The sequence below is a fragment of the Saccharomyces eubayanus genome, chromosome V (genome assembly GCF_001298625.1).
Source record: "Saccharomyces eubayanus strain FM1318 chromosome V, whole genome shotgun sequence".
Classification (NCBI taxonomy): domain Eukaryota; kingdom Fungi; phylum Ascomycota; class Saccharomycetes; order Saccharomycetales; family Saccharomycetaceae; genus Saccharomyces; species Saccharomyces eubayanus.
In genome coordinates this window covers 1-22,941 of record NC_030980.1, presented here as the reverse complement: position 1 = coordinate 22,941, position 22,941 = coordinate 1, and the positions used below count along the sequence as shown (strand labels likewise).

Genomic DNA, 22,941 nt, shown 5'->3' with positions numbered 1-22,941 from the left:
GGAACGGTGGAATGCACCAACACCTAGATGGACGATACCTTGTTTGACACCTTCTCTGGGGTAAGTTGGTACCGGTAGAGTCGATTGGAAACTATTGAGGGTTTTAGCATTCAAGCTGGTAGCTGTTGTTTCTCCTGTTTTAGTCATTTTTGATGTTGTACGTTTATTATTGTTTTTTTGTTTTTGTTTTGATTTCTCGATAGTGAATATTTAGTGAAAGAAAACGATTACTGTTGGGTGTTTTGAACCATTTATATATGAAATCGAATGAGGTTCAAGACTGTTAGGCGAATAGCCCCTGAAATAAACACGAAGGCATCTTCTGGCTAAAGTGTGGTAAGCTAATTTTATCATCACTAAGGTACACGTCTTCTTCTACAACATAGTACAGAAATAGGAAAGAAGACGTACGATTTATCCCACTCCTCCACAAGTGATACAGTATGTTCATTGGATGGGGTTTTGAGCCCAAAGTTTAAACAATGACGTCTTTTGTGGGGTATACTTGAACAGAAATATGAAAAAAACCAATTCAAGGTGGACTGTCTGTTGGGTAATTTAGTCAATGAATATTTCCATTGGATTACCGCCAAGGAGAAAGGCACGAGTGGTGGGGTGACGAGGGGTAGCCGTGTGCCTACAATGCACCACCCCACGCGTTACATAAGCGCTAAAAAGTTAGTTTCGAGGCACGCGCCCTTACGGGTCCGGTGCCTTTAGGGGGTTGACTCCGGAAGGCGCGGACCGCAATTTTCCAGACTGTTTAGTGGCGGTAAGAACCAGCATTAGGCAAGCAAGACAAGACGAGTAAGGAAGAGCAGGACATAGTGAAGCTGGTGAGCCGTATATGGTTCAGTTCGGCATCTATCGGGGGCAGTGTGTTGAAACTTGTTATTAGAAAAAATGAAGGAGCCAGTCTGTTTACTGGGTATGTTCTCCTTTACGGGCAAATTGGCGCTTCGAGAGGTGGATTTTAAAAACGGGTGGATGAATTATAATTCTCGAGGCTAGAAGTTTGAGCTCGTTGAGATGTCGGCGCAGTATAGTTGTATCTGATCGCTCTTCGGTTTAATCCATCGTATAGTAGTAGGCTGGAGGCGTTGTTACATGTGAACTTCACTGTGAATAGTTTAAAGAATTGCTGTATTTCTTAAACAACTTCAACAAGATTGTACTGTTGTCTCAGTGATTGTTGAAGGCCATTCGCCTATCATAACTTGGACGGGCTTATTCTTAGTATTTTAACCGCATCCATGCAACTTAATATTTTGGGGGTGGTGGTGTTGTTTGCAGCCAATGAGGTAAGTATTGTTCTATTATAATGGGTCAGAGTACTTGAGAGGCTACGCGATAGATCCGGACGATATTCTTGCAAAATTTTTGTCTTGTGGTTTTAGAAACGTCTAAATATAGAATATTTGAAAGCTATTCCAAACCGTTCATTATAGTAGTGACAAGAGGAATGCAAACAAAGCGCTGGTAGTATTCTTACAGAGCTTCATAGTGTCGTTTTATTATAATTAATACATTTAAAATAAGTGTCAGTTGAGGGTTTGGTGAGTAGTTCCTAGTCACCATATCGGAAATTGTGAAATTAGGAACTTCGGTATTCTGTTATGAGGGATGCACGGAAGTTTTCTTGCGGTCAAGATAAATAGAATGCCAATTGTATGGCTATGATGATATCTTCCCAGGTAGGGAAAATGTAAGGTTCATATAACAATGCCCCATTATTGTATATAAATAAAACACGGAGAGAGCATGTCAAATCTTGGGGAATRATATAGATGGCTATATATCGAGATCCTTTGACCATTGTACAGGCACTATCAAATACAAGAAAGGTATGTTGAAGTGATATTTTATGATTAAATCAAGAGGCAATGGTAGGAACCTTTAACTTACAGTAAGGCTAGTGGAAATACAAGAATGCAAGCATTGCACTCGTGGGACGCGTGCATGATAATTCTATATCAATGTAGGTAGGACATCAAGATAGTAAAGATTTTGTGATAACATGCGTAGGATTGGGTTATTATGATGGTATAACCAAATGAGTGTATAGCTGTATCATAGAAATAGAAAAGGGGCTATGACCTACGTTATTGAAGTGTCCGGAGTGACCATTACTAGGAAGATTAAATATGTATTATTCCAGTTGCTCTGTTACTGGCGCCCCCTGTTTTTCCCTGTCCTGTGGGCAGCGATAATTAAGCCTTAAGAAAAATAAAAATCGATTTAGACGTTTCTTGTTTTTCAAAAATATACAGCAAACAATAAAACTCCAGTACAAGAAATTGAAAATGAAAAGAGCTATACCATTTAGCCCCAAAGCGAACGTTTCCAAGGTGCCTAAGTTAGATATAGCACATGACTTCGGACAGTATCATTCTGTGAATAAGAAATATTATCCAAATCCAATTACTGCGAAGAGCGCCAATCAATTCAACAATAAGTCGAGGGCTAAGCCAATAGACATCCTGGAAAAACTGCAGAAAAAACACAAAGTGTTACTCAAAGATACTTCTACTGTTATACATTGGTTTCGGAACGATTTACGCATACACGATAATTTGGCGTTGTACAAATGTGTTGAACTATATCAGCAGTTAAAGGAAAACAATGCGGATGCCAAGTTGTATGCCATCTATGTCATCAATGAAGATGATTGGAGAGCTCATATGGATAGTGGGTGGCAGTTGTCATTTATTTTAGAGGCATTGAAAAACTTGCAGAAATCCTTGGCTGAGCTACATATTCCTCTTCTTGTATGGAAATTCGACGATTTTAAAAGCTCTTTGTCTAATTCAAAAGAATTTGTTACGTTTTTTAAAGAAAAGTGTCTGGATTTAACCTCAGGAAAACCGGTGGCCATTACAGCTAACATTAAATACCAAACAGATGAACTCTACCGCGACATTCGGTTATTAGAACAGGACGACCAACGGATTCAACTGAAGTTTTACCATGACTCTTGTATCGTTGCTCCAGGTCTACTCACTACCGGTAAAGGTACTATTTATTCCGTATTTACTCCATGGTATAAAAAATGGGTGTTATATCTGAACAAACATAAAGAGAACGGTTCTGGAATATGTCATTTGTACGAAATTAAACAAGCAAAGTACAATGAAAAATTTGAGTTGGAACCGTTCGATTATAAATTACCAGACGAGTTTGTTGAGTACATTCCTAAATCACAGTGGTCTTTGCCAGAGGCTTCTGAGGCTGCAGCGCTGTCTCTATTGGATGATTTCCTACAAACTAAGAGCTCCAAGTATAATAATGCAAAAGACATGCTTTCTTTGGATGGAACTTCTGGACTAAGTGCGTATATAACCACTGGTATGATCAGCACAAGATTCATAGTCAATCAAGCTTCCCAAGTGTCCAATGGCCAAATTATGGCCAAAGCACTTAAGGATAACTCTTCTATCCAGAATTTTATCAAAGAGGTGGCCTGGAGAGATTTTTACAAACATTGTATGTGCAATTGGCCATACACATCTATGGAAATCCCATATCGACTTGATACTTTGGATATAAAGTGGGAGAATGACCCAGCAGTATTTGAGAAGTGGTGTATCGGCAATACGGGCATCCCTGTAGTAGATGCTATAATGAGAAAATTACTATACACGGGGTATATCAATAATAGATCTAGAATGATTACAGCTTCTTTTCTTTCCAAGAATCTGTTAGTAGATTGGAGATGGGGTGAACGTTGGTTCAGGAAGCACTTGATAGACTGTGATTTATCATCAAATATTGGCGGCTGGGGTTTTTGTTCCAGTACGGGAATTGATGCTCAGCCATACTTTCGAGTATTTAATATGGATTTACAAGCGAAAAAATACGACCCAGAGATGAAATTCATCAAGAAATGGATTCCAGAATTGCCCAATTCTGAAGGTCGTCATTCAAAAGACTACCCAGATCCGTTAGTGGATTTAAGGGATAGCAGGGAACGCGCTCTAGAGGTATATAAAAGCGCTATGTGAAAGCACAGAATCAATGTGATTTTTTTTTGTATTAGGAGGCCTTTTTTTTTACTTCTTAGTATCTTCCGAATTGATAATCGTCTCTATACAAAATGTTAACCTGGTTAATATTACCCATACGTAATCCCAAAGTAAAAGCCACCACTTTACTCTTTTTTATATTATGTTCTTGCTTCCTGACACTCCACGCAACGAAAATTAAGAAAATCTACGCATTGCCTCACCAATAGTTTATAATACCGGTTGTGTGCTCAACTGATAGAGTGTAAAAAAGCAATAACTGTCTTAACCCGTTAGAAAAGGCTTACGTCTCTTGCACTATGTTCCGCGAAAATAAAAATCTTTAATAAACAGTCCAAATGCTTTAACACAAGATCGAATATCGCACAAAAGAGATAGATATAGCGTGGACAATTTCTCTGGTAACAAGATGAACGATAAAATCAGCAAAAAAAAAGCCTATTAAAAATGAGGTGAAGGTGGTTCTGGCTTACCGGATTGAATGTGAGACAAAGGAACAGGAAAAACTGTCTCAGAAAAAGAATATATGGAAGTTAATCGTGTTCAAGTCAAAGATATTGAAATTATGCGTAGATAGTGTGACGCGAAGAAGTTTCATAACATCTTACCGCTTTCAACCTTTCTGTCCACGTTAGTGTATAGTTTGGACGTACCGGTAAGTTCACTTATACCAGATCTTCCGCAGGTTTCATTTGGAGCTTTATTCACTGAAATTTATCAAAACAATAATTTAACCACTGGTGGAAGAAGTCCAAATTTATGCTGCTGAGTCAGTGGTCTGCTCCGCAGGTTTTCACTGATGTCAACATGGTCCTAATCTTAAATAGAATTTGGAGCTTACTGAGTCGGAAAATCACTACTGAATTAATTCTAGTGCTGTTCTAAGGAGTGGAATTCATCTTTAAAGGAGCTTTCTGAATGGTGTGTTATATTGCGGTTTACAGTATATGGCCATAGAATTACAATCAAATATATATACCCTGATTACGATGCGTCTTGCTTGGTGTCATAATCTTTTTCGCCCTTGAAATTCTCAATTGTGAATGGAAGGAACTTGCGATGCCCAAAGAAATTGCCGGAAAGTCTAGACAATGTATAGAATTTCCAATTTTAAATTCACTCACGCTTCGCGTGGTTAGAGATTATGTTTAAAGCAATTTAAGGCCGTGGTTGCCCCACAGCAACAACTGATCGTAGCTTCAACTAAAGCCGCTCTTTTATGCTACCGTACATCCTCCAAACACAGCAATCTTAATACGCTGATCTAATAAATTCTCATCAAGAACGAGCTAGATGACTTCATTTACGAAAAATGCCTAAAATAAAAAAATCTATATTCGATTGGAACTCCGCCGAATGGAAAACAATACTTTGGCGCGTTCATGTATAATCCAAGTTCCATGAAGCATCTTGTCCATTAAAAAAAAATCAAGTAAAAAGAGTATCCTGACAGAGTGCAACACGGCAAAAATCTTATTGAGTAATTTAAATTGTCGCTATTAAAGACCAAATACTGTATCTAGACTTTTTCAAAGTCATGTTGACCTGAGGATTTTTGGTAAGTAGTGTGAAGAATTAAAAAAACTTAAAGAATAATGACTACCAGAAGTAGTAAAATTAAATTAAACGAAGTAATTGATATATGTTACGAGATTTCAACACTGTTGAATATCTAAAACGGAAACTCAAATATTCAAAGTACGGAGCTCTTGCTAAACGAAATTCCTTTCAAATATTTTATCCCGTTAGCAGAAAAATCTGTAAATCCTGTAGTAAAATGGTCTGGAAGCAACATATTCCTTCTCTAGATCCCTTCTCAGTTTGGTGGCTTCCAAATCCTCCATGGAATGTCCGCTGTCAAGGTCGATATCTTCCCGCTTAATGTACCAGTGCCTCCAATCTTTGCGGTAAATCCTGTGTCCGATGTAGACAGCAATCATTATTGGAATACTCATACAATATTCAAAGAAATTAGCGGCAGAGCTAGGCATGCCTACCGGCGCAGCTGATACGTATATTTCCCCGATAACTAGCAACACGTTTAAAGTACATCCGACAACTCCTCCACAGATTCCTAATGGTGACTTGTAAATAATGTCATCATCCGATTTTCCTTGGGCTTTCATAGCCATCCTGAATCTGATTTGACAAAAGCAGATACAGAACCAAGTTGTAAAAAAGGAAATAGAACACAACGCAAACAACCAGGTAAAAACAGTACCCTGGTCTTTAGAAACAACCAAAAAGCCTAAAAGTCCAAAAGCACCACATATCGCCATACCAACTAAAGGCCTACCATTTCTGTCCATATAGCCGCAAATCTTTGGAAGCTGACCTGCTGTAGCAAGACCTTGAATAAGCCTAGAAGAGGCATAGACACAGGAGTTACAAACGGAAAACACAGCTATTAGGATGACCGCATTCATAAACTGTGACACTCTTGTCCCCATGGCACCGGTGTTACTTAAAGCAATCACAAAGGGAGAAGCAGTAATATCCTCACTTGAAGAACCATTAATCAAACGAGGATCATTATAAGGGACCAGACAACCAATAATAATCACAGTAACGATGTAAAAGACCGCAATTCTCCAGAAGGTACCCTTAGCAGCCCGAGACACCGACGAAACATTTCTGGCCTCAGCACTAGTTAGAACAACCATCTCGGTACCACTAAATGAGTATGCTGCAGAAACGAAAGTATTACAGAAATTTTTAAAAGCCGGAGGAGCAAAAGAACCTGGGTCGTGCCAGTATTTCGTACCGATATAGCCAGTTGATTCAGGGCCACCACCTGCAATTAAAATAATCCCAATGATTATAAAGATGAAAAGTGCAACAATTTTGAAGATCGACATGTAGAACTCTGATTCTGCGAATCCCCTTGCTCCAAAAAGGTTCAATAACATGCTCAAGGTAAAAGCGATGGCAACCCATACCGCAGGGTTGACGGAGGGAGCCCAATAAGACATGGTAAGTGAACATCCAACTAACTCACTGGGGAAAGATATAAGCCACATCAACAAATAATTAATTCCAACACTGAAACCCGCAGACGGGTCTATGAACCTACTCGCGTGTAGAGCATAAGATCCAGAGACAGGATACTGGCATGAAAGTTCAGCTCCACATTGAACAACGCAAAGCATCGATGCTCCCACCAGCAAGAACCCAATAAGCAAAGAACCAGGGCCGGATGCTAGCGATTCCCCTAATCCAATAAAAAGTCCTGTCCCCAGGGTACCTCCGATAGCTATCATTGTTAAGTGTCTTTGATCTAGAACCTTTTTATAAGGCTGATTGGCTAAGTCCCACTGTACTTTTTCTTCCTCCGAAAGCTCAGAATACAGCAGACCATCTTGAATTACTGATGCGTCCTTTCGTTTGAAAGAGTTCTTGAATCTGTGAACTAGGTTAGTTGTGTCTGATGAGGGCGTACTTACAACACTAGTGCTGAACTGCACCTCTGAAATTTTGGCAGATTTAGAGTCAATCATTATTGTTGTCGTTTATAGCATTATTGTTGATAAAAGGCTGTCTAAAGTTGCTGTTCAACTACGAAAAGCTGTAATACATTTATATGTATACATCTACCTCACTTCTGATACTTTTTGCAAATCTCTTTCAACATATGAAAAAAAAAAAAAAATCCGATTTCTGCGAGACTGTGGATGCGGCCTAAGCTGTGGCCGTTAACTACTTTCAAACTGTGGCGCTGACAAACAAATAACAACAGAATAGAGTTGAAAAATGTTAAGACAACTTATTTAAAGAGAGCAATTAAGAAGAACAGTTTCAGGGGACTGATTTGGGCTCAGATAATTAACTTGGCAAAAGATCAAATACAGATGGCACGCATTGCGATAGAAAAGTTGATAGTTGAACATCCTCAAAAAGTTCTTGTTCTCGATGGTGGACAAGGAACAGAATTGGAGAATAGAGGCATTAACATAAATAGTCCGGTATGGTCTGCGGCGCCTTTCATTAGCGATTCTTTTTGGGAGAAAACTTCTTCTGACCGAACCTTGGTCGAGGAAATGTATAGAGACTTTATGGATGCTGGTGCAAATGTGTTAATGACAGTCACTTACCAGGCAAATTTTCAAAGTATTTCTGAAAATACTTCGATCAAAACCCTTTTGGACTACAACCGCTTTCTCGACAGAGTTGTGTCATTTACGCGCAGAGTTATTGGTGAGGACAGGTACTTAATTGGAAGTATTGGCCCATGGGCGGCCCACGTCTCCAGTGAGTATACTGGTGACTATGGCCCACACCCAGAAGATATTGATTACCTCCAACACTTCAAAGCCCAGCTGGACAATTTCAACAAGCATGCAGATATCGATCTTATTGGTTTCGAAACGGTTCCTAATTTCCATGAGCTAAAGGCTATTTTATCTTGGGATGAGAACATTATCTCAAAACCCTTCTACGTCGGGTTATCAGTGCACGATAATGGTTTGCTGCGAGATGGTACCACTATGGAAGAAATTGCAGCCTACGTAAAAAGTCTTGGAAGAAAAATCAATAAACATTTTTTGTTGCTGGGAGTTAACTGTATTAGTTTCAACCAGTCTGCATCCATTCTAAAATCTCTGCATCAGGTTTTACCTGACATGCCACTATTAGCTTATCCAAATAGTGGAGAAATTTATGATACTAAGACAAAGACATGGCATCAGGTAAATGGTAAGCTAAATGGCTGGGACGTGGTAGTGGAGGAATTCATAGATAACGGTGCGCGCATTATTGGCGGTTGTTGTAGAACATCTGCTAAAGATATCTCTGAAATTGCATCTGCTGTAGATAGACACTCCTAACCATACTTTTTTTAAAGGCAGTTTAGGCTCACGGGATGAAAAGCAGTATTTTATGTTAAGTATGGTAGCAAGTGATTTTTTTTTAATTAACCGCGATACTAAAGGCCCCTTGAACCAACAGAGATTATTACATAATTCGCCAGCTTTTGATCGTAATTTTGCAATATATAAAGTATAAAAAATGTAGCATCTCTCGCAATGACAAATTTTCATTATCATGATATAATCTGACTACCTTTTTTGTAAAAGAATTCAAATTATTTACCATATCTAGTAAGCAATTAATCACAGAAACTGCATTTTTAATCAGGACTTTGTTATTGAAAAATCCCAGTTAAACTACTTAGGGCAATAAGAAAACTGGTTCAGGAGTTCGCTGGGGCAAACCGCTTATACCAATTGTAATAAGACAACAAATATTGACAGCTTCGCCTGAAAGCCTTTTGGATATTTCATTTGCTTAGCTGAGTCATTTCTCGATGAGTTTAGTCATACACACTTTTACACACTTTCATGAGATAATACGGCCTTGGCGGATTCTGCTTGAAGGGCCGTATGGCATTTTTTTGCGAGCAAATTTGCTTCGGTCAGATAGAAATTGGAGTCGCCTAGAAGGCAGCGTAGAGAGCCAGTCTGCTACTAACGAGTCATGGGGTGCGTGGGTGCGAGCTGCACTTGAAAGCCACTTTCTGAAGTTAAAAGTGGTGGATAATAAAAGATATTCGCTAATTAGAGCAGAACAACTACTGAGCGCGTGCCTTGTTATAAGGCCTGGTAAATGGTCAACTGATTTATATAACCATCAATTAAGATGGAACAACCCATTGAGCAAAAATATATTATTTAGACTGAAAACGACTGCTATCTATTACCAAGTACATAAACACGTAACTTGACGTACATAAAACCCGCTGATATATTTTCTCTTATGCCCAGTCAAAGAGGTACCTAGTAAGTGTAATTGTTTAGTGGTGCTTCACCTTCAACTATTTGCCAAATTTCGTCGATTTTCTTTACCGTTTCAGGGTCTAAAGGCCCCTCGGAAATGGACTCCAACGCACCAGAAACCTGACTAGGAGACCGTCCTCCAATGATAACAGCGTCACCAAATTCCCTCTTTAGAGAAGAGTTGTGAGCRATCCATCTGTAAGCTAAACTGAACCTAGATATACCTGTCTYCTCGGCGAGTTTGTTCCATTCTTCYAGCCCTTTSATAAGAGCAGGCCTGTYATAAAGYTTCAAATAYAACTGCCCAATMWKAKTRCTSTTGTCGAACCKRCCYGATTTRCYCYCCARTAYCTGTTCWRSMGTTTTCGCCAAGAACCCTCCTGCRATTGGTGAATACGCATAGAAAGAAATATGCAACTCTCTTAACARGGGGAAAAGATCATCCTCAATCGCCCKTGAGAACGCGTTATAGTTTCCTTGATACACTGTTGGTAAGACGTAATTCTTGCTTTTTGCATATTCGTGGATGCGCTTCACGTCCTCCGTTGCGAAGTTTGATAACCCAAACTTTTTGAATTTACCTTGTTCATACAGAGAGTTTATTGCRCCGAGAGTTTCTTCAATAGGAGTTTCAGGGTCTGGCGAGTGCAAAAAATATGTTTCAACATTTGGAACGCCTAGCAGGCTCAACGACTCTTCAATASACTTATTAATGTTATCTTTTGTTAAACATCCAGCTGAAAATCCRCTMGCCTTYGTATGWATRKTRAAYCKACYTGGWASYYGSAATTCRCCAAGGRYTTTTTCGYTATCTGGRTARATCCGTGCAGTATCTATATCTTTTACTCCWGCTTTCTCCAAAATAGTTGATATCTCATCGATATCTGACCGTTGCAAAAGATTAAGAGGAAAGCTTCCGTATATTATTTTGACCTSTTCTGCCATTGCTTAAACTTGTATGTATGTGTACTATATCACTTSAATTGTTTAGGAAATCCTGATAAGCCTGCGAGTTYTTGTTGTCTTTATATAGTAAATGAAACTGATAAATATCTCAKTTGAGTGCCGACTAATGCTATCTGAGATATTAAGGGTATTTTTACAAGCTTATCGTTCCTGAGAGAGTTTTGCCACCACAACATAAAATGATTCGGTGTCTTTTCCACGTATCTGGCGTACGCAAAACCATGTTCAATGCTGCACTTCGCTAAATGTTGAATTGTATTACTAAGCATATGTCTTTGCGAAAGAGTGCCAAGAGTTTCACGAAAGAACCACACGTTTAAGGGCGAGTGTGGGTTTTGGGTGTTTTGACACGCAGAACACTGAACAAAGACATTAAGGGCATTGTGGAACTAATACAAAGTCAGGTTTCCTGACTCAGAATCGAACAGACGGATTTACGAACTATATATAGAAAAGGCAAAGAGTTTCTGCCCTACATAAAATTAAAGCATTGTTTTGGAGTCATAATAATGAAAACTTCTGTTCATTCTGTAGTAATTCTAGAACGTTTTAGGGTGATTACTACAGATGCAAGGGTTCAGAGCGATTCACAGTTTCCAGAACATCCAATAGATCGTTTGGTAGCTCTGTAAATTTCGAACTAAAACAGYGAGTCTCTGCTTGCATCAGGGTCATAGCTTTGGATGTGGTAATCTATACCGATTCGGAATCGAAAAGTACGTATCAATATCTACGCTAGAGATTCTTCGCCACAGGCTGATTGCGCTTCCTTAATGTATGGCCATAGTTCAGCATTCAATGGCAAAAGCCACATAGACTTCTTTGAAGATAGAGAACTAGAGAAGTTGYGATCAAAGAACCATTTGCAATCAGTTCCGTCAAAAAAAAACTCTTGACTCTTGCAAACTTTCTGTTCGAACAGATACACATTCATTTTCTTTGCGATTTGGTCCCATCCATTAGCGCCAACTTCTTGCTCGCTAATAACAGTTGAAATGTAGTGCATCTTGTGTTCCAATTTCATTGGTGCAACTCTTRCATTTTTGAAATATGCTATCAACACRAATAACATAAACCCSAGGTAGAAGACGCGAACAAAAATGTTGTAACGCCATGAAACGAAGATACAATATAAGTAAGGGATGATTGCCSCTAATGCKCCATTATTAAGGGCTGTCTTGAAAGTCCAGACAGCCTTGAAACGGTATAATTGCTTAGGAAGTGGAGTGTCTTTGGAGTCAATGGCGCTCAACGACTTTTCAGAACAGACCTGATTCCATAGTTCATCTACTCTCGCAAAGTAGACTTGCAAAGCCTCCTCGATGTAGGGTACTGACTCTTTAAATGATTTGACCTTTGCATCGTTGTCCTTTTTCAAGCAAAATGGCTCTAGAATGAATATTCTAAATGATTCTCGGAAGCTCGAGCAATCAAAAAACATATGCTCGGTTTTCCAAAGTTTGTTTTYATACATGTATGAGTTGAAATTTATTAGAACAGGCTCCCAGTCCTCGTCATCAGTACCTGGRGCATGATTAATGATTTCTTTGCAAAACTGGGTATATTGTTTGGAGATAGCACGTTTGCGACCTATAATTAGGATGAGGGGGAGGAAGAATAGCACTTCAACTAAAAAAATGGTAGCTAAGAAGGGATAAATCCATTCACTGGACACCTTCCACCAAGCAGTGAGCGGCAACCATAATATTAACCAGATACGAAACGCTAGGGACTTGTAAGTCTCGTAACAGAACCAAGTAAATGAATTTCTGAAGATATCCTTTGGTAGTACGATGTTTTGAGATTCAACACTCTTAGACGATAATAAGCCTACGCTCTTTTCATCTTCGATCTTTTTGTCTTCCATGTTGGCGATGGGGGGTGGGGCGGTTCTGGAGGTTATCTTTTTTTTTGAACCTGCAATCCCTTGTAGTCTTCTCTTTATACTTTTCGGAGAAAATATAGTCTTGGCGCGCATTATGCACAGTTGATATTGAAAGAATACATGTCCTCAAGAAATTTAAGCATAAACATCATTTGATCAGTAAGTATTGTTGTAGTTAGTACACTACCCATATTCTGCCGTACCAAGCACAAGGGTGGGAACTGTACTGAAATTCTGTTCTGACAATAATACCTGCATCAAAAGTCTGCATTCTTTTTTTTATTTAGTGAGAAATGCTAACTCGTCACTATTTACGTCGGTGTCAAACTCGTATTGAATGACAGCAACAAATACTCTCATCTAGTACGAAGACACCCACACATTCAAGCCTGCGCCGGGTACGCCGACCACAACGTCGTCTAATACGGGGCTTTGTCATCTTCACCTACGACATGACTAAGAAACAGACATATTGCGCTCAATTGGGGCTTTGTGCAACTCATACTTGGATAACAAAAATGTGGCAAATATACTTCTATGAACGGACTGAGGTTGGAGGTGGTTGGTTACAGGCATAAGCGCTTGCGAACATTATATTCTTTCTTTCTCTTTCTGAAAGGCTAACTGTATCACCCCCGAAATGCTTAATAGAAAGATATCGAAGAGACGGAAGACTATTCATTCCTGTCTTAACTGTCGAAGAAGGAAACAAAAGTGTGACCATGCTAGACCTCAGTGTTATCAGTGTCGTATACATGACGAAGATTGTTCTTATGTTGCCAACAACAAGAACAACAGCAGTGCTTCATCTACGCAAAGTATTCCGTACCAAACATCTCTGTCTCGAAGTCATGATGTAACTGATGATGTTGTGTGTCACGCTAAGCAGGGGGAGTAAACCCACTTTGCGATGTGAAATTCATTTTTCAGAAAAGTGATAGAACAGTTGCCTTCGGGTTGACCTCCATGAGGACCATGTTTCACTTACACTGTGATTCCAAATTTAACAAGTATTTCACTACTGCTTGGAGTAAGCTTAAAAAAAAACGCCATTCTTGGAAGACTAATAATAATTACGGCTCGTCTAATGAATGGAATTTGTTGAGGGAGCCCAGTGTATGCAAGAAAGGTGAATCCGTAATTGATGCGGTTTGCCGGGTACTACCCAGCTATGAGGAGATCGAGCTGCATTTAGAAGACTATTTCAAAGGACTCGTTTTTAAAACATTCAAGATAGTGGATCCAATAAAAACTATTCGCGACTTGGAGGCGTGCTTCTTGAAGGGCCCTCCTAGTACTGGAGGGAGCAACCATCCTATCTTGGACCTTGTGTATGAGAGCCCTCAAAACATCCACTGTGTAGGGGTGATTCTTGAAATTTTACGTGGCACATACTATAGGGTCATACCCAAAGAGTTGGAGATGTTTTCCAGATTCTTAACATCTTCTGTTCCCGTAAAGTCTTTCAACATAGAAAGACTTCAATGCATAATGTTGAAAGTGTGCTATTTCGATTTCACATCTTTTTCAGGTTGCGATTTCTCCAGAGTGTATATGCTTATCCAGACCGCTTGTTCGTTAGCATGCACTCTAGGTTTAAACCGTGATATTGAGATTCCCATAAATTTTCATGATCAGGTATACATTGAAAATCTTTGGTGGTGGATTTTATACATGGACGTTCAAGTATCCTTTAATCTTGGAACCGCACTGCAGATTAATGATCTACCCACAGTTCGCTTCAATTATACACCAGGGGAAGACATAATTTTTAGGAAATCTATACTGATGCTTAGAAGTATACTTGAAAAAATATATGACAAAAACAACGTTCCAAGCGTTAAACAGCTTATATTGGATGCTAAAGAATTTGTCACTCTCAATTACAAATCGCTTTCATATTATATGTCACCTGATAGCTGTGATTTCAATGAGAGGATTGAAGTACACACTCTCTTACTTCTTCTTACCAGCATTTCAAATTTATCTAATATACAGAGATACTACTTCAATGATAAAGGCTTTGAAATATTCAACATGTCAATACATTTGTCCTTTACTTCCCTCTATATATCAATCGCGGTATTGAATTCCTATTTCAAAATGGATATTGAAGATCCCCATTATGAATCTCCATGAAGTTTGGTGGGTTGCCTCCACATATTCAGTTAGGCATGTGGGTTACATATCATACGATAGGGAGAGTTCTTTACGAAATGTATGGTACACTATTTTCGAGCCTCTTGTCTCCAATACCTCGATCTGCTTTCACAGAAGAGTTTGACTTTTCCCAACCTCCGTTTGAGTCATTTCAAATACCCACTGATCATTACATAAGCCTCAAAAATGTCAGTAAGAGCTTAAATTCGGCATTTGATACATTTTATGCGCCAGATTGCAAACAGCTCTTAAAAATAATGAAAAAGCATTATTCTTTTCTTTTTATCTTTTCGCTGGAGAATATTTGCCGTATGATATTTGAGAATGGACTCAGAGTAAATCAAGAATCTCAAAACACAACAAATGCTGTGCCGAGTTTAGATATGGATGAAAATATAAATACACGTGAGATTAAACATTTTTACAAATAGTTTTTAGGAGAATGGAACAACGGACCTTTTCTGGGATCACTACGATAGCTCCATCGCTGCCTGGATGAACAAAGATTTAGAACCTTTTCTTTCAGAATGGTTTGAAATAGAAGAACAAGACATGTTATGATACATGCCCTTACTTTTGATTGAATATTGCCCAACAAATTGAGGTTTTTATCTGCTTTTTGGGTTGACATATGATCATCAACCAAAATCAATAACCGTTCCTTTTTGTTGCCGCACAATGAATTTGTTCCCATTAGTCTAAAGTATACACATATGTATATATATATAGTGACATCGTGGCGCTTATCCCGCGAAGAACCTTTTCTTTTTACCAGTATGTTGCTGCACTAAACAAAATTTAAGGTCTTAGGAATATTTTTGATAATAACCATTTGAGTACGTGGCATATATGGCCGACAGACTCGGTTCATTACAGAGGGAATCAAAGGTAAATCAACATATTATCTGGTCACATGACATTTAAAGAATTGTTCGGAGAGGGTATCCTCTATGACTAAGAAGTCATATGCGCGCACATGGCCCCTCTGTAATCGCTGCTATCGTTCATATATAAGCCGTGCCATCATCGCAATAGTTCATGAAGGAAATGGGAATACAACTGGAAGTAGAGAACAGTACTTCAGAGCAAGAAGGGCCCAATTTCTGATTGCATTTGTTACCAGAAACATACGCAAATATGTCTGAAGACATGGTGGGACACAGCAGCGACCGAGTCGATCAACAATCTCAAGCTGGGAGTACTGAAAATTTCAATGGCTCTGTGGAGGAAGGTAAGTTGTTTCGGCCTGGCCAACACGACAGTGAAGTTCCCCTTACATCTCTTGATGCGGAGACTACTTCTGATATTAATCGCCTGGCACGCGTACTATCTTCTCATACTAGTAAAGAGGGTCCTTTTGATGGGAAATCGCTCAACCTTGGGTTTGATGCTCAAGAAATTTTGTCACAATTTGTAAGCGATGCTAGCGATCAAGGTATTCATTTGCGGAAAACAGGTGTTGTTCTTGAAGATGTGGGAACCCAAGGTGTCGATACCAGCTTGGTAGAATCGGCAACATTTGGTGATATTTTGCGCTTGCCGGTCACCATATATAACGGTATTAAATCTCAAAGGCATAAGAAGATGAGAAATATCCTTCAAAACATCAATTTAATAGCAAGACCAGGTGATATGGTTTTGGTACTTGGAAGGCCTGGTGCTGGTTGTTCTTCTCTGCTAAAGACCGCTGGTGGTATCATCGATCAATTTTCCGGAGTTAGTGGTACAGTATCATATGACGGCATTTCGCAGCCGGAGATGATTAAAAATTTCAAATCTGATGTGATTTACAATGGTGAATTAGATGTACATTTCCTTACTTGACCGTTAAACAAACTTTGGATTTCGCTATTGCTTGCAAAACACCTCAAAAAAGGGTTAATAACATGTCTAGAGAAGAATATATTTCTACAACGAGAGACTTTTATGCCACTGTCTTCGGTCTAACACATACATACGATACCAAAGTTGGAAATGACTTTGTCAGGGGCGTTTCTGGCGGTGAAAGGAAAAGGGTTCAATTGCAGAAGCTGTGGTAGCCAGGGGTTCTGTTTATTGCTGGGACAACGCTACAAGAGGCTTGGACGCTTCCACAGCTTTGGAATTTGCGCAGGCTATTCGCATAATGACGAATCTACTCCAATCCACCGCTCTTGTAACAATTTATCAAGCCAGTGAAAATATTTACCAAACCTTCGACAATGTGACTCTGCTTTATGCGGGCCGACAGATTTATTATGGTCCTGTTGAAGAAGCAGAACTTTACTTTGAGAGAATTGGATACGAGCATCCACCGAGACAATCAACTCCTGAATTTCTAACAGCTCTAACAGATCCTAATGGATTTCACAAAATCAAACCTGGTTTTGAAAATAAGGTTCCAAGAACAGCCGAAGAATTTGAAACACTCTGGAAAGAGTCTCCTGAGTTAGCCAAATTAAAGGATGATATTAAAACTTACAATGATAGATCAAGCCCTGACATATCTAAGACTACGTTAAAGACATCCATTAATCAAGAACAATCAAAATATACAAGGAAAAATTCCTACTACACAATCTCGTACTGGAAACAGCTTCAACTATGTACCCAGAGAGGTTTCCAGAGAATTTACGGTAATAAATCGTCTACGATTATCAATATTATTGCTGCAGTCGCTATTGCCTTTATCATCGGTTCTTTAGGTTATAATACGCCATCCTCTAATGATGGTGCTTTTACTCGAGGTGGTGTTTTGTATTTTTCTTTGTTATATTATTCCTTGATGGGTCTGGCTAATATGACTTTTGACTACAGGCCAATATTGCAAAAGCACAAAAATTACTCTTTATACCATCCGTCTGCAGAATCCTTAGGAAATACCATTGCTGCATTTCCATTCCGGATGATTGGACTAACTCTGTTTTTCATCATTTTGTACTTCCTTGGTCTACATAGATCTGCTGGGAGTTTTTTTACGGTTTTTTTGTTCTTAGGGATGTGTTCAGAGGCGATAAATGGGTTGTTTGAATTAGTGGCAGCCGCATGCGATAATATTTCGCAAGCGAATTCAATTGCTGGTGTCCTAACTCTGTCAATTTCAATGTACTCCACATACATGATTCAATTACCCTCGATGCACCCTTGGTTTGTGTGGATTGCGTATATCCTGCCAATAAGATACGCATTTGAATCCATGCTTAATGCAGAGTTCCATGGAAGACGCATGAACTGCGGTGGCAGCGGTATCATCCCATTTGGACCAGGCTATGAAAATGTTCAACCAAATGAGCGCGTATGTGCATCCGTTGGATCTCGTCCGAGTCAATCCTATGTTTTGGGTGACGATTACTTGAAAGCACAATTCGATTACGACTATAAGCATACCGGGAGAAACTTTGGTATCTTATGGTGTTTTATTATCGGGTTTATTGTTTTAATGGCAGTTGTAACAGAGTATAAACGGCCGATGAAAGGAGGCGGGGATGCTCTTATTTACAAGAAAGGTGCAAAAAACTTTGCCAGAAAAGTCACACCTGATGAAGAGATTGCGGATGAAATGAATGAGCCTGATATTGAAAGTTTTCTCAACGGAGGAAAAACTGAGCCATCCGTGGATGATTCAGATACTTTTGAAGACCTGAGTAGTACAAGCATGTTCATATGGAGAAATGTTTGCTATACTATCAAATACAAAGGAGGGGAACGGCAGCTTTTAGACAATGTGTCAGGTTATTGTAAACCTGGTACTCTCACAGCTCTGATGGGTGAATCTGGTGCTGGTAAAACAACATTATTGAACACTTTAGCTCAAAGAAATGTCGGCATCATTACTGGAGACATGCTGGTCGATGGGTGTCCATTTGACAAAAGTTTTGAGAGACGAACTGGATATGTGCAACAGCAGGATTTACATGTTGCGGAAATGTCTGTGAGAGAATCTCTAATATTTTCAGCGCGCATGCGCCGTCCCCAATATATTTCCGACAAAGAAAAAGTAGCATTTGCAGAGAAGATTATTGACATTTTAGACATGAATGAATATGCGGACGCCCTCGTAGGGGAGCTTGGAGCTGGTTTAAGTGTTGAGCAAAGAAAAAAATTATCTATTGGTGTCGAACTGGTTGCCAAACCAGACCTGTTACTATTTTTGGACGAGCCAACTTCGGGTTTGGACTCGCAGTCATCTTGGGCTATTGTTCAATTATTGAAAAAGTTAGCTGATGCAGGCCAATCAATATTGTGTACTATCCACCAGCCTTCTGCTACGTTGTTTGAACAGTTTGATAGGCTACTACTTCTAAAAAAAGGGGGCCAAACTGTTTATTTTGGTGATATTGGCGATAACTCCTCTATGGTACTAGACTATTTTCAAAGAAATGGCAGTAGAAAGTGTAATAGGTCCGAAAATCCAGCCGAATACATTTTGGAGTGTATAGGTGCAGGTGCGACTGCTAGTGTGTCTGAGGATTGGCATGAAATCTGGAAGAGGTCATCAGAAAATGAGGCTGTCGACAGTACCATTCAAGGATTGATTCAGAATTCAGTGAGCAGTGATGACTTGAAAGGTGATTCTAAAATTGAAAAATATGCTACTGGTTACTTCTACCAATTTAAGTATGTTTATTTGCGTACTGCTGTTACCTTCTGGAGGGATTTGGACTATATTATGTCAAAAATGATGTTACTGCTTGTAAGCGGCCTCTATGTTGGATTTTCATTTTACGATGTTGGAAACAGTTACAGAGGGCTCCAAAATGCCTTGTTTGCAACTTTCATATCCATTATTGTTTGTGCACCAGCGATTAATCAAATCCAGGCCCGTGCTTTGGCGTCTAGAGAGTTATTTGAAGTGAGAGAATCGAAGTCTAATATGTATCATTGGTCCTTACCTTTATTAACCCAATATTTTTTTGTGTGAGATTCCTTATCATTTTGTGTTCTCTACATTTTATTTCGTCTCGTTTTATTTCCCTTTAAAGATATTTTTTCAAGCCTCTAGGTCAGCAGTGTTCTTTTTAAACTATAGTATCATGTTTCAGTAATGAAAATTTAAGTCAGAAAAAGTATCAATATATCCGGTGGATCTTTTTGAAGCTGATACTACTGAACCCGCTGCCCCGGCCATGGCTGCTGCTGTGGTAGCAACACCGCCTAAACAACCTGCGATCAATGCAACTGCAGCTCCAACCCAACATGAGGTGCTACCTAGATTACTTGTACATTTATTGGCAGCATACGCCCCGGATATTCCTGCTAGCGTGATTAAGAACCCACTGGCACCTCCAGCCAACGCCCAATAGTAGTTTTACCTTTTCTTTAGATGATTGCCCACCATAGGTGAAGCAATCACTGCGGTATCGACTAAAGCTTTTGCATCTCTGAAACGAAAATAATAAAAAGAAACAGTAAATACGAAGATAAATAATAGTATATTGCGTCTCCAAATTCTCCATGAATTTTGAAGACGATTGGCGCCTATTTTTGCTAGATCAGTCATGAAACGTTACTTTCCGAAAAGTGTCTACATCTTTGTGGGATATTGTTGTATGCTTGAGGACATTGAGAGAAAGTTTCTTTATATAGTGAACGTTTATAATTAATTTATAATTAATTTTCAACTAATATTTTCCCCCTTGTCAAGCAGTGAGGTACGTGCGTGCTTAAACGTGAGATATGCGGGTACAAAAATAGACACCGCAAGTGGTAATTGAGAAAAATACTTAACCTCAACAGTTGTTGTTACAGGAAGTTTTCAAAAAAGTATATCAACCCACCTTTATGAGACAATCCGCCAAGGGCCACTTTTGAAAAAAGTCAACTTAAATCCCGCAAGCGTGCCTTCAAAAGGTGGTCATGGCTACCCGGCCTTGCCTATTGTTTTTTAAAAGAAGCGGCCTTGAGTACCCAGCCGCACATGCGCTTTCCTGAATATGGTCACATTACTGTCACATGATCTAGTCGGAACCCGCTGCCCGAAAAAAAGTGTTCAGCCGCATGCAAGGCACGTGAGCTGGGCGGCTAAGTAAGCGATATTAATAAGAGACGCTAAGACGAGCATGTATGCTGCAGGTCAGCATCCATTGGGTCTCTATTCATGCCATCGGGGGCATATGAGCATGGTTATGGCGAGCGTAGGGTTGGTATCACGGTAATGTAGATATTGTAGCGTCCGTCTGAGTATGCCGATTCAATATTTTACGGGATATTTCGAGAGAGCTGTATTGATGATATATCAATGCATCCGTGTGAGTGTGCGATCTAATATATTGTATTGTATGTATAGAGAGTGGTAAGACGGAAGTAAGGCGGAATGTTGTGCTTTAGAGTGTGTGTTGTAATGGGTTTACGTAGTTTGTTGAGAGTGGGGATAAAGGTAATGAGTGCAGTCAGGCGGAGGGGAGGTTATGTATTGTTATATTTGAGATCATGAATGTGAATGTGAGAGTAGGTAGAGGTGCGTAGAATAATGAGTTTTCCTTGAATTTGGTGATGGATGTGGAGATGAAGCAGTTATGGAAGCGCAGTTCGGTAGGGGGTGTGGATATTGAGGTATCAAGAGCGATTGGTATGGAAGGCATTGTGATAGCATAGCGGAGGGTGATGGTGCTATTATGCTATAAGATGTTATGGAAGTGGTGGAGAACGATGTGTGGTGTTTAGTATTTTATAGTTGATAATTCTTGATATTATGCGATATTGTGTTAAGATAGAAGTTGTGTGATGATAAAAGGCAGGAATGAAGGTAGTTATGTGAGTTAGTGTGGTGATGTTGATGTGTGGAGGTTATTATATTTAACGTCCGTGTGAGTATGTGCATCCGTTATAAGATATTATGGAGAGAGTGGTGGTTGTGGTATGGTATTATAATATTATTATTATTATTGATGTAGAGATATCGATCATATTAGGGGTGATCTAGTATGTTCTTATATTGAGAGAGTGGTGGTATTAGGGCAGGATATTATGGTTATAGAGGTTGAAGGTGTTCATATTCTATTGAGAGAGTGGTGGTATTAGGGCAGGATGTTATGGTTATAGAGGTTGAAGGTGTTCATATTCTATTGAGAGTGGTGGTATTGGGGCAGGATGTTATGGTTATAGAGGTTGAAGGTGTTCATATTCTATTGAGAGTGATGGTAATATGATATATTGGATGAGCGATGGTAAGTGATATATGTATATGTAATTTGAGATTAGTTAGGGTGATGATAATAGATATTAGGATATCTAGCATAGTGTGTTATGAAAGTATATTTAGCGTCCGTATGAGTATGTGGATATATTATTCTATTGAGAGTGGTAGCGTATGGCATTATCCTATTGAGAGTGGTAGAGTATGGCATTATTCTATTGAGAGTGGTTACGGTAATGAATTATGGTATGTATAGAGTGATAGTAATAGGTATATGGTATAGAAAGTGGTGGTTACGGTCTTGGGAAAAGCGATCGTATGTGGTGGTGGTATATTGTACGTGGTATATGGTATGATATATGGTATATATAGAGATAAGTGGTGGTTATCGTATCATAATAGGAGGCAGTGACGAGGATATAGTGTACATCTTTATGAGACAGTCCGCCGAAAGGCGGACTTGGCTCATAAAGCAAAAGAAGCGGCCTATGGACAAAAAGAAGCGGCCCTGTTTTTTTAAGAAAGCGGCCCCAATTTCTAAGAAAACGCGCAGGAAACTCATTTTTTTGAAGGCACGCTTTCGGGATTTAAGTTGAATTTTTTTCAAATCTGGCCCTGGGTAAGTGCCTTGTAGAAAAACAGCCCTGGTTGCCCGGCCTGGCCTATTGTTTTTCAAAAGAAGCGGCCCTAGCTACCCGGCCGCGCGTGCGCTGGCTGAACATCGTCACATGACTGTCACATTATTATGTCGGAACGCGCTCCCCGAGGACGAGCGTTAGCTGGGCGGCTAAGTGAGCGGGAATAATAAGAGGAAAGCCATAAGATGAGTGAGCTGAATGATGGGAGTATGCGGTGGTTCAATGTCCTGTGGGTCTGTTTTCATGCCAATGGAAAATAAGAGCATGGAAAGTTACGGTCTAGGTGCAGTTATGCACATATAAGTATATAGATGATGAAAACTGAAAAAATAGAGTAAAATATAAAATACGAAACGTAATTTTTTAGCGTCCATAGGAATGTGTG

At 39.4% G+C, this 22,941-nt stretch overlaps 5 protein-coding genes across 5 annotated transcripts; 2 read left to right on the top strand and 3 right to left on the bottom strand.

Moving 5' to 3' along the window:
- Positions 1-2,303: 2,303 nt before the first annotated feature.
- On the top strand, positions 2,304-4,001 carry PHR1 (deoxyribodipyrimidine photo-lyase PHR1; the record flags this gene model as incomplete). Its single annotated transcript, XM_018364528.1, has 1 exon — positions 2,304-4,001. One exon carries the CDS (start codon positions 2,304-2,306, stop codon positions 3,999-4,001), a length of 1,698 nt encoding a protein of 565 aa, XP_018222600.1.
- A 1,766-nt stretch (positions 4,002-5,767) lies between these two features.
- MMP1 (S-methylmethionine permease MMP1) lies at positions 5,768-7,519 on the bottom strand (the record flags this gene model as incomplete). The annotated part of the gene is made up of 1 exon (XM_018364527.1): positions 5,768-7,519. One exon carries the CDS (start codon positions 7,517-7,519, stop codon positions 5,768-5,770), a length of 1,752 nt encoding a protein of 583 aa, XP_018222599.1.
- A 351-nt stretch (positions 7,520-7,870) lies between these two features.
- MHT1 (S-adenosylmethionine-homocysteine S-methyltransferase MHT1) lies at positions 7,871-8,845 on the top strand (the record flags this gene model as incomplete). The annotated part of the gene is made up of 1 exon (XM_018364526.1): positions 7,871-8,845. One exon carries the CDS (start codon positions 7,871-7,873, stop codon positions 8,843-8,845), a length of 975 nt encoding a protein of 324 aa, XP_018222598.1.
- Positions 8,846-9,793: 948 nt separating this feature from the next.
- Positions 9,794-10,738, bottom strand: DI49_1323 (aldo/keto reductase family protein; the record flags this gene model as incomplete). Its single annotated transcript, XM_018364525.1, has 1 exon — positions 9,794-10,738. One exon carries the CDS (start codon positions 10,736-10,738, stop codon positions 9,794-9,796), a length of 945 nt encoding a protein of 314 aa, XP_018222597.1.
- Positions 10,739-11,489: 751 nt separating this feature from the next.
- On the bottom strand, positions 11,490-12,737 carry DI49_1322 (uncharacterized protein; the record flags this gene model as incomplete). The annotated part of the gene is made up of 1 exon (XM_018364524.1): positions 11,490-12,737. The coding sequence occupies one exon, from the start codon at positions 12,735-12,737 to the stop codon at positions 11,490-11,492; it is 1,248 nt and encodes a 415-aa protein (XP_018222596.1).
- Between the last annotated feature and the right edge of the window lie 10,204 nt (positions 12,738-22,941).